Source organism: Telmatherina bonti (assembly GCF_933228915.1).
Source record: "Telmatherina bonti genome assembly, chromosome: 6".
Taxonomy (NCBI): domain Eukaryota; kingdom Metazoa; phylum Chordata; class Actinopteri; order Atheriniformes; family Telmatherinidae; genus Telmatherina; species Telmatherina bonti.
This window is the reverse complement of record NC_136624.1, coordinates 25612319-25624321: the sequence shown is the minus strand read 5'-3', so window position 1 is coordinate 25624321 and position 12003 is coordinate 25612319. Positions and strand designations below refer to the sequence as shown.

Below are 12003 nucleotides of genomic sequence, written 5' to 3'. Positions count from 1 at the left end.
CTGAGTTGAGGTGTCTGTGCTGGAAAATCTCTCTCCCTTTATTAATGCTCAGTTAAGTACAGCCTTGTTGCAGCAAAGTTGTGTTAGCTTAATTAGTGTTGCTTGTTCTCTGACAATTGTTTTGAGCAGCCAAGAAAGACAGGAAAAGGAAAACAGGTGTGCAGTATCACTGAGCCTCTTCCTGTCTATGCGTGGAGAAGAGCTCATCGTGGACAGCGTGTGTGTGTACATCCTGCTGTATGTTTTGGCTTTTCTTCAAACCAGAGGTAGGTTGTAATTTTTGCTGGCACCATTTTAATTGTAAATTACATATTGCTGAATCCATGCAACAGGATTGTAAAGCCAAAAACAACTACTCTTAGCTTCAAGACTCTGTTTGGTGGTAATTAAAGCTGAACTTTTGTCTTATGTGCTGACAGGTATTAATCATCATGTATTTTAAGTGCTGGTGCCGGCACCCAAATGGGTTGTGTGTATTGTCTGTTTGTTCTTAAAGACGGTAACTAAACTATGGAAACGTAACATAACTGAAAAGCAAATGGCAAGATGAAGAGGATATGAACCAAGCTGTGATCAAACTTTGATGTGTCTTTGCAGTTTCCTGTTTCCTCGCTCGCCTTGTACCTCTGAATTCTGCCTTTGTGCCGTCTACTGTCAACAGAATTGTTAAAAAGAGTTACTAAACACAAGCTTGGAAGAGTATGTTTCCACCTATCAGCAGAAAGAAGCTAATTAAGTTTGAATATGACCTACATGTTTATTGTAGATGAGATTCCTTCTCATTGTCATATGGATGAACTGCTTTGTAAACCTTTTTCCTCTGTATGTCTGCCGTGTAACAGAGAGTACAGTAACTATATTAGCAACTGTTTTTATTTAGCTTTGTGTCTATATAACCAGTACCATTCAGGTGAAACCATTTAGTTGGTTTTCAGCCACTACTTCAAACCCTAACCCACAATTAGTTTTAGCCACATGAGGGAGAGGTCTTAGCAATGTCTGGCTGGTTCATCTATTCATAATGTTGATTGTTATTTATGCTGTTTCATTACATTTTAAACTAGAAAACCACTCGGTGAGCGCAGACCTCCACCAAGCCGCTCATTTCCATCCATACTGTGAAGAATCCTTTTAATCCCTGTGTCTACAGTTCCTTCCAGATCACACAGAAAATTTAATGTAGTCTAAGTAAGACTACGACACATTCTCAGGAAGAAAAATGACAAAAATCTGCCCAGTAGTTTTTTTTTGTTTTTTTTTGTAAAGTTGCTAACAAGCAGACGGAGAGATGGACAGACAGACAGATTAAAGCCTGTCAGTCATCTGCACAAGCAACCCATCTCCCCATGTCAGTGTAGAGAGGTTTTACAGTAATTCTCTTTTGCTGTGAGACTCACAGATTCATTCATGTGCTTTAATAACAGTGAGATTATCAAGGTTCAGCCAGCTATCCCATCTCTCTCTTTCATCAGCTCACAGCTCCATTTAGCCTTCATCCTTTCCACCACTGCTCAGGTTTTTTATTTTTGTCTTTCTGCTCTTTTTTTCTACTTTCCTTGTCAAACTGAGCATTTTCTGACTGTCCTCTCTGAGATGGGGACCGGCGAATGCTCCATTTTCTGCCAGTCAGTGTTGAAGCTGTAAGAATGTGTGTCTGGCAGAAAGTTAGATTGTCTCTTCTTATGTAAGCAGGTCTTGGCAGGGTAAAGTGAGGGTTTAGCTTGGGGGATGCTGGCTCAGGTGGCAAGATGGAGACAGGTGCTATTTTGGGAATACTGCACTCTTTACATCCTCCAAACGCATGAGTTATTCACTCACATGGGTCTGTTTGTTCTGATGGGATAAAAAGACAACAGAAAAGCGGAGTACCGTGGTGGTGTGCTTCACCTTCCTGCCGTGTCTGTCAGGTGGAATGAAATTAGATTTTGAGGAAAAAATAAAGTTAATTGCGGTAATCTGCATATATTATAGCCGTAATCTTTGTTGTTGCCAGCAGACGGTATGAAATGCTAGCTATGAATTAGGAGATGTAAGTTGCACCTCTAAACTACATAAAGCTGGAGGTGAAGTCATGGGGTGTCTTGCTTTGTACACTCAGCAATCGAAAACTCAATCACAGAGTTCACACTGTCGTCACAGTTATAATGCTGTCAAGAGGCAACAATGACGTCTGACATTGGTGCTACATAAAAAAAAAAATGAATAGCAGATATGCTTTTTTTTTATTTATTTAAGAGTGATTTCCCAAGATGAACACAAGCTTCTATTTTTTTTTTAAATCATGTTTCATAAAAGGATTCATATTTTTAGCCTTTGACCCAGTGCAGCACCAGGCGAGATTCGCAGTGTTCTCTGCCAGCTCTGCTAATCTCTCTCTCTCATTCTCTGTCTGTTCTCTCTTGTGCATCTTGCAGAGAATGGCACTGGCTTGGCTCCAGTCTCACCTGACCTGTACTACCCCAAACCCTGTCACGCTTGAGCGTACCCCCAGCAAAGCTTGTTGAACATCACAGCGTGGAGAGCCATGCTGTCTGGTACTTGGCGTCGCTCTGTGGGGCACACGCAGCCTGGTGCGGTGCCCGGGTTGAACCCCGGCAGGATGACGGTGTGTGGGGTCCCCACTGGAACGGTGGTCCTAGAGGCCCAGTATGACTACAATTACCGAGGAGCAGACGGACGGCAAGTCTGCATAAGGGAGGGTGAACGGTTTATTCTCCTGAAGAAGACCAACGCTGACTGGTGGCAGGTAAGAAAAATGGTTTAATTTGGTTTCATTTCTTTGTTATTCAATAAACATGGACGTGCTTTCTCTGAACGTCTGTGGGTTTTTGAGACTTTTTGATTAAAGGATAAAGTTGTCATAGTCCAACCAGTAGAGTAGAGATTAGCGGAGTTGACATTTGATCTGCTATAACGTTATGGTACTGCTGTGAGAGGTGGTCTTTTACAGAGGTCTGTCGTGTCGGTAGGGTTCCAAAAGGCATTATAGTTTTAAAGTACTTTAACTGTGCTTGCCAAAAACTTTGTAATAATCTTCGTTTTGTTGCAGCACCACTTGCAAGTAGGTGTGATTATTTTTTTTGTCATGTTTTAGATTCACTTACTTTAAAATAAAGATAATAACAGACCTCTTGCTTATCTTTTTTTTCTGCCCATCTTGGCCTGGGCACTCGAAGAAAATATATTTTAAATACAAAAAGTGTTTGTGTCTTGTAAATTCCAGTGAATAAATCTTCTTACCGCTTACTGGAGATAAATGTCCTATCATGCACCGCCATCTCTGTGCTTAACACAACCTCAGTACAGGCTGTGCATGGTTAAGCAACATGAGCAGCCAAAGTGCAGAACACCAACATACCTAACTCTCATTAATGCCTTCTGCATATGCACCATCTTGTTAAATCAATAAATAATTTAATACCATGCCAGCTGTACTATTACACCCAAAGTTTAAATGTTTTTCTTCATTTGCAAATGGCCTTGGTTAAAGTATCTGCTAAATGACTTTATGTGAATTAACATGTTCAAATCTTCACTCCATTTATGAATCTGTCAGTCTGAAATTCATGTTAATGTTAAAAAAGGAACTTTTCAACAGGTTAATAGAAAACAGGCGAGTGTCATGATTGGGTACAAAAGGAGCATAGAACAATGATAAACAATGTTTATCAATGAACAGTGGCAAGAAGTTTAGGAATTTCATCATCTTCACTCTATAATATAATAAGATTAGAAAAATCTGGTAAAACAAAACAAACAAACAAAAAACCAGCATAGAATGCAGTTGACCTTCAGCCTCTCAGGGTGACGCTGCATGGATACCGTGTGGGCTCAGGAACACTTTAGAAAAACAATTGTCTGTAAATGCAGAACGATGCTACATTTACAAGTACAAGTTAAAAATGCAAAGCAAAAGCCACATATCAGCAACACCAAGAAAAACTGGTGGCTTTTCTGGGGCTGAGCTTATCTGAGATGGACTGACGCAAAGTGGAAAAGTGTGCTGAGGTCTGATGAGTCCACATTTCACATTGTTTTTAGAAATCGTGGAAGTCGTGCCCTTTGGGCTAAAGGGACAAAGAATTATCTGGATTTTTATCAGCCGAAAACAAAAGCCAACATCTGAGATATTATGGGGTTGTGTTTGTGCCCATGGCACGGGTAACTTGTTTATTATTATTATTATTATTATTATGTACTTAACCTTCGCTGACATCGGACGCGCTGACGTTGCGGTATCGTATTGTGTCATTTCCTGTTTCCCTAGCGTGTGTCACTGCGGATTGCTACGAGCCGTTGGCTCCTTTAACTTCTTTCTAACTTTTATCTGTTGTTAACCAACCACTCACTTTAGCGCACAATATCTTCCCAAACCACTGTTCTATAAATTGCATTTATTTTTGGGATCTTTGGCTTTCTGTTTACTGACTTAAACAGCTCAAGCACTCGGTTTTAGCATGGCTGCTAGCTCTCTTCCCACACCCCGGTCCCCTGCCTTTTCTTGCTCGGTGTGTCTGATGTTTAGCTACTCCTCCGCCTCCTTTAGTGATAACGGTATGTGTATTAAGTGTAGCAGCTTGGCAGCCTTGGAGGCGAGGCTCTGTGAGTTAGAAGCCCAGCTCCGCACTCAGTTAGGGAAGCAGTTAGTCAGCAAGCCCCCATTAGCCAGTGCGGAGCTACCAGCCAGGGCAGCCATCCCGAGCCGTCCCTCAGCAATTCCCGCGCAGCCGGGAGCCGAGGCGGGCTGGACGACGGTCAGGCGGAAGCGTAGCCCCAAACCAAAACCCACTGGCCACCACCGACCTGTTCACGTTTCTAACAGATTTTCCCCGCTCGGTGACACACCCGCTGAGGCAGAAACCCTGATTATAGGTAGTTCCATAGTCAGAAACGTGGCTCTAGAGACACCGGGGACCATAGTCAAATGCATTCCTGGGGCCAGAGCGGGCGACGTTGAATCGTATTTGAAACTGCTGGCTAAGGCTAAACGTAAATACCGTAAGATTGTAATTCACGTCGGCGGTAACGACACCCGATTACGCCAATCGGAGGTCACTAAAATTAATGTTGCTTCGGTGTGTAACTTTGCCAAGAGCATGTCGGACTCCGTAGTTTTCTCTGGTCCCTTGCCAAATTTAATCAGCGATGACATGTTTAGCCGCATGTCATCCTTCAACCGCTGGTTGTCTAGGTGGTGTCCCGATAACAACGTGGGTTTTATAGATAATTGGAGCGCTTTTTGGGGAAAGCCTGGTCTTATTAGGAGAGATGGCATCCATCCCACGTTGGATGGAGCCGCTCTCTTATCTAGCAATATGGACTCTTTTATTAGTCAGCTAAATTGACAACTCAGGGTTGGGACCAGGAGGCAGAATTGTAGTCCTACACACTTTTCTGCAGCTTCTGGGGTTAATCTTGAAAACCTCATAAAAATAAAAACAATGGATCTAATAAAATCTGAAAATAAGACAAAGTGTGGCCTACTGAATATTAGATCCCTCCCAAATAAGTCTTTATTAGTCAGTGACTTGATAGGTGATCACCACATTGATTTATTCTATCTTACGGAAACCTGGTTACAGCAAGAGGATTATGTTAGTATTAATGAAGCTACGCCAGCTAACTATTTAAACTTTCACATTCCTAGAACTACAGGCAGAGGAGGAGGTGTTGCAGCTATTTTTAAGTCAGAATTTTTAATTAATCCTAAGCACAAAACTAACTATAAATCCTTTGAATTCCTGACATTAAATTTATCTCATCCAAAATGGAATTCAGAGAAACCGCTCCTTTTAGCATTAGTGTATCGCCCACCTGGACCTTACTCCGAGTTTCTGACCGAATTCTCTGATCTCTTGTCTGAGTTAGTGCTGACTACTGATAAGGTCATTGTACTAGGTGATTTTAATATTCATGTTGACGTTGAAAATGATAGTTTAAACATTTCCTTTAGCTCTATTCTAAACTCAATTGGGTTTTCACAAAATGTCAATGGAGCCACTCACTCTCATGGTCACACTCTTGATCTTGTTCTAACATATGGTATTGAGACTGATAAGCTCAAAGTATTTCCTCAAAACCCTGTCTTGTCCGATCACTTCTTGTTAACCTTTGAATTCACTTTATTTGATTACTCACTGACCAAAAATAAATTCTACTATAGTAGATGTTTATGAGACAATAATATTACAAAATTTAAACAATCAATTGAATCAATTTTTTCACATCTACCATGTGTTAGCATGACTGAGAGTCCCCCTTTAAGCCTTACTCCTGCTCAGATTGATCAACATGCTGATACTATAACAGCTTCAATGCGTACAACCTTGGATAATGTTGCTCCCCTAAAGAAGAAGAAATTAGGTAAGATTATGAAGGCTCCCTGGTTTAATTCCCAGCTTCGAGCTCTAAAACAGGCATCAAGGCATTTGGAAAACAGATGGCGTTCATCAGGACTAGAGGAGTCTCACTTAACCTGGAAAGAAAGTTTAATCGTATACAAAAAAGCCTTACGTCCGGCAAGAACAGCTTATTATTCATTATTGATAGAGGAAAACAAAAACAACCCTCGGTTTCTTTTCAGCACTGTAGCTAGGCTTACTAGGAGCCGGAGCGCTGTGGAGCCATGTATTCCTTTCTCACTTAGCTGTGATGATTTCATGTATTTTTTCAGGAATAAAATTGACACTATTAGAGATCAAATTCACAATACTCTTCCTTCTACCTATAATGTTGAGCCTGTTGTGGTCTCCGAAGCATCCTTAGAACCAGGATCTGACTTGTGTCTAAATAGTTTCTGTCCTGTCCAACCCTCTGAATTAACTAAAATAATAGCTTCATCTAAACCATCCACCTGTATCTTAGACCCTCTCCCAACGAGCCTCTTTAAGGACATTTTCCCTTTAATTAATACATCACTACTAAATCTTATCAATATGTCTTTAGTGACAGGATATGTACCACAATCATTTAAAACTGCTGTAATCAAGCCTTTACTTAAAAAGCAATCTCTAGATCCAGAGGTGATAGCAAATTATAGACCTATATCTAAGCTCCCGTTTATGTCCAAAATTCTGGAGAAAATAGTTTCAGCTCAGCTACATGCCCACCTGAGCAGAAATAATTTATGCGAGGAGTTTCAGTCAGGATTTAGAGCTCATCATAGTACTGAGACAGCATTGGTGAAAGTTACTAATGACCTTCTTATGGCTTCAGACAAAGGACTTGTGTCCGTACTTATCCTGCTTGATCTTAGTGCTGCATTTGATACAGTCGATCATAACATTGTGTTACAAAGACTAGAACAGGTGATTGGAATTACAGGTACAGCGTTAAGCTGGTTTAAATCATATTTATCTGATAGACTTCAGTTTGTTCATGTAAATGACAAGTCCTCCTCCCAAACTACAGTAAGTCATGGAGTTCCTCAAGGTTCTGTACTTGGACCAATACTCTTCACGCTATATATGCTCCCTTTAGGTAAAATTATTAGACAGCATGGAATAAACTTTCATTGTTATGCAGATGATACTCAACTATACTTATCCTTTAAACCAGATGAAACAAATCAGCCCAATAGGCTACAAAATTGTCTCATAGACATAAAGACTTGGATGTCTAGAAATTTTCTCCTCTTAAACTCAGATAAGACTGAAGTAATTCTCGTTGGATCTGAAAAACTCAGAGCTAAATTTTCCGGTTTCGTAATGAACCTGGATGGCATAACTTTAGCTTCCAGTGCTACAGTGAGAAACCTTGGAGTAATATTTGACCCTGACCTGTCCTTTGGCCCACATATTAAGCAGGTTACTAAAACAGCCTTCTTTCATTTACGTAATATAGCCAAAATTAGGGACATTCTGTCTCGGAGTGATGCAGAAAAACTGGTTCACGCTTTTGTTACTTCGAGACTAGATTACTGTAACTCTCTATTACTGGGCTGTCCTAAATATGCCCTGAAAAGCCTTCAGCTGATCCAGAATTCTGGAGCCAGAGTCCTGACCAGAACCAGCATGAGAGATCATATTTCTCCAGTTTTAGCCTCTCTTCATTGGCTGCCTGTTGAATCTAGAATAGAATTTAAAATCCTTCTCCTTACATATAAAGCCCTCCACAACCAGGCACCACTATATATCAAAGACCTCATTGTTCCTTATATACCAAGTAGAGTACTTCGTTCGCAGACTGCAGGCTTACTTGTGGTTCCTAGAGTCTCAAAGAGCCGAGCGGGAGGCAGAGCCTTTGGTTATCAGGCCCCTCTCTTATGGAATAAGCTCCCAGTTAGTGTTAGGGAAGCAGACACCCTCCCCACCTTTAAGACTAGGCTGAAGACTTATCTTTTTGATAAGTCCTATAGCTAGGGATGGTTAGCATCCCTTAGTTATGCTGCTATAGGTTTAGACTGATGAGGGACATTTCCTGATACACTGAGCTTCTTTCTTTTTCTCTTTATCTCTTTCTTTTACCCCCCCCCATAACAGTGTTGCATCATTAACATGTATGTCTCCTGTCTCAGCAGGTCTCCCTGGCCGGGAGTAGCAGTTCCTGTTGTCTGTTGTCTTTTTGTCCTCTTCCCCCCACACAGCAGAGGCAGATGGCTGCCTGTCCTGAGCCGGGTTCTGCCGGAGGTTTCCTTCCTGTTAAAAGGGAGTTTTTTCCTTCCCACTGTTGCCAGTGTGCTTGCTCAGGATGGGAGATTGAGTTGGACTCAACTCAATCTGTTGCTTTCCTTATATAGGCTGTATGAATTGGCCTTCATTATGTTTTCCCCTCTGTCTGTAAAGCGTCTTGAGATGGCATTGCCGTGATTTGACGCTATATAAATAAAGTTGAATTGAATTGAATTGAATTAAAAATAACAGTAAAAGTTTTACAAAAAGAAACAAATAAACAAACAAATAATCTTTCAGTTGCTGAACAGGACAATGTGAATAACATTTACATGGGAGAGGTAGGAGCCAAACAGGCTTTATTTTACAATAATGTTATTGTTGAGTCCAAAAGATTTAGGTGTCTGTTCCATAGTTTAGAGATGTTTAATAAAATGGCAGATGTAATTTTGCCGTCTGTCTGTAGAGTAAGTGTGGGACTTGTAATTACAGTATATAGAAATAATGTTTTATATAGGAAGGCTAGTAATTGACAAACTGTGCTCTAAATACAAATGTACAGGTCAGTTTTCTGTTAATATAAAAATGTTTATAAGTTTTCATTTAAAAAACAAAGGTGAACTTGGGGCATTGGGTTTGAAAAAAGTTGCTATCCAGACAAACTTCTTTTTTCATTTATAAATGAAAAAAAGGCATTTATGAAAAAGGCCATTAATGCTGAAAGTTACGTACAGGTTTTGGAGGAACACATGCTGCCATCTAACAACATCGTTTTTTCAGGAATGCTCCTGCTTCTTTCAGCAAGACAATGCCAAGCCACATTCTGCCCCATGTTACAACAGCATGGGTTCGTGTAAAAGAGTGCTGGTACTAGACTTGCCTACCTGCAGTCCAGACCTGTCTCCAACTGTATATGTGTGCCACATTATGAAGCGCAAAATACGACAAACAAAACCCCCGACTGTTGAGCAATCCGAATTGTACATCAAGCAGGAATGGGAAAGAATCCCATGTACAAAGCTCCAACAATAAGTGTCCTCAGTTCCCAAATGTTTATTGAGTATTGTTCGAAGGGACGGTGATGTAACACAGTGGTAAACATGCCTTGGCCCCAGCTTTATTGGAACATGTTGCAGGTGTCAAATTTAAAATGAGTAAATATTTGTAAAAAACAAACAAACAAAACAATGAGGATAATTAGTTTGAGCATTAAGTATTGTCTTTTTTAGCATGTTTAATTGAATATAGATGAATAAAAATTTATTTGCATATCATTGTATTCTGCTTCCTGCAACCCTAAATCGGACTAAGCTGTTAGGACAGGGGTGTCAGAATCCAGTCCTCGAGGGCCGGAATCTGGCAGGTTTTTGTTGTTTCCCTCCACTAACACAGCTGATTCAAATCAATGGATCCAGCAGCTTCTTGTCAACCTGTTTGAGTGTCGGTCAGGTGTGTGTTGGAGCACAGACACGACAAAAACCTGCAGGATACCGGCCCTCCAGGACTGCAGTTTGACACCCCTGGGTTAGGATAATGAATGAATGAATGAATGAATGTATTCTGCTTTTATTTATGTTTTATACAACATCCCATCCTCATGGGATTGTACTAATAAACAAATATTACAACCAGTACTCTGGTAAAAATAAGGATTTACACATTTCTGTAATGTAAACTCTCCACAAACAGTAAAAACTGACATGGTTTAGACTTAGATGTAGACATAGACTCCCCATCATATCTGCTGTGTGTCAGGAAATGGAGTGTTTCACATTTCCACAGTTACTTCACTCTTCGGCTGTGTTTACCACCACCTGTTGGCCTAAGTGGATTCATATGGAAGAAAAAAGCATTAAAATTTAGGGATCTGTTCTTTGACAGGTGCGGAGAATCGGGGCAGCCAGTAAAACAAAGCCACTGTATGTGCCTGCCACATATGTGACCGAGGTTCCCATTGCTCCGATGCCCTCACCCCAGCGCCTGGTCATGTCTGCCTCGCTGAACTCCCACGTCAGCTTACTCCCACGGGCCTCGATCTCTCCCAGCCCCACAGGAACCTATACCGAGCAGCGCCAAGGTAATGTGATAAACATAAGTAGAATGAAAAGCTAAGAAAGCCTGTGGTTTCAGCTTTCTAGGAAGCTTCTGGATGTTAAATGGATGGACTGATCTAAGAATTCTACTGTTTTTCCCACAGTAAACAAGCCTATCTATCACTCCATGGAAAACCTTAGTGCCTTTCAAGGGTCACAAAAGAACATGAACATGGGTGGAGGTCATTTCCCCACCCTCCCACTATCTGGATTCACCTTTACTCCCAACTCTTCCACCTCTCCATCTGGTCACCTTATGGTCCCTGCATCCCCCGAAGCCTTCACTGCTCAAACAGTGCCACCAAACTCCAGGGTGGTCCCCATGATCACCCGGAGCCAGAGCTCCAGCAACCTGCCTGAAAACCTGATGGAGAACCCATACGATGAGGTGGGCGGTGGCCTTGGCAGTTGCGTTAACCACAGGATACCCAAGAAGTCTTCCAGCCAATGGGATATGGTGGAGGTTGCGGGTACCAACAACCGGTTGCAGGTAAGGAGCAGAGAGCACTGATAGCAATAGCATCAGTTTTGCTGCTATTCTTATATATTTATGTTTATTCAGGACTTACCTGAGATAACTCTCTATGAGCACATTTACAAGATGCAAGTATAGCACAGCTTAATGTTTCTGGCCAAAACCAGACGTCCAAAGAGAACACTACCAGTGGAGGGTTTGGACACACTTTCTCACTAAATCTAATGGTAAACATGTTAGTCAGGCCAAACGAATACATCCAAAAATGCTTTTAAGTTTAAAAGCTTTTGATCAGGATACTAGATTCTTTTTAAATACTGAAAAATGTAAGTGTATACTGATTTGGACAAAATTCAGATAAAGTTACTTTTTTTTTCATATGTTTGTGATTTTACTAAGAAATTGTGTGTAATTTGACAACTCATAAGTGTTTACTACTGGCAGCTTTTGCCTTTATATACGTAGATATTTGTTAGTGTTAAGAAGAGTGACGTTACATTGTGGAAAATAGGTCAAACAAATCCATCACACGCAGCTTATTCAGGAGGAATGTTGGACTTCCTGTCATTGACAGTCTCTAATCTGACGGATTTACGCGTCATATCTCCAAAACTCAGAACTTAGCATGTGGTTTTTGCTGATCATTTGACATAATAAACTCAATAAAACAATGTATGAAGGTTAAATTGGGCAGTTTAATTGAGCTGGATTTTAGATATCTGCTTTTAAGTGGAACTTCAGACTTTAGCAGTAATATTAATATTAGTATTTATACTATGGTCTCAGTACAAATGTGACGTATGTTCTTTGGATCCTGAATGATGGC

At 40.8% G+C, this 12003-nt stretch overlaps 1 protein-coding gene across 1 annotated transcript in view; it reads left to right on the top strand.

The window, feature by feature from the left end:
- Positions 1-2524: 2524 nt before the first annotated feature.
- arhgap9 (Rho GTPase activating protein 9) overlaps positions 2525-12003 on the top strand; it is a gene marked incomplete at its 5' end in the record, with an annotated part of 43940 nt that continues 34461 nt past the window's right edge. Inside the window, 3 exons of the mRNA XM_079242504.1 lie at positions 2525-2746; positions 10491-10686; positions 10807-11192. Coding sequence (XP_079098630.1) covers positions 2525-2746; positions 10491-10686; positions 10807-11192 — 804 coding nt within the window. The remainder of the gene's footprint in view (positions 2747-10490; positions 10687-10806; positions 11193-12003) is intronic.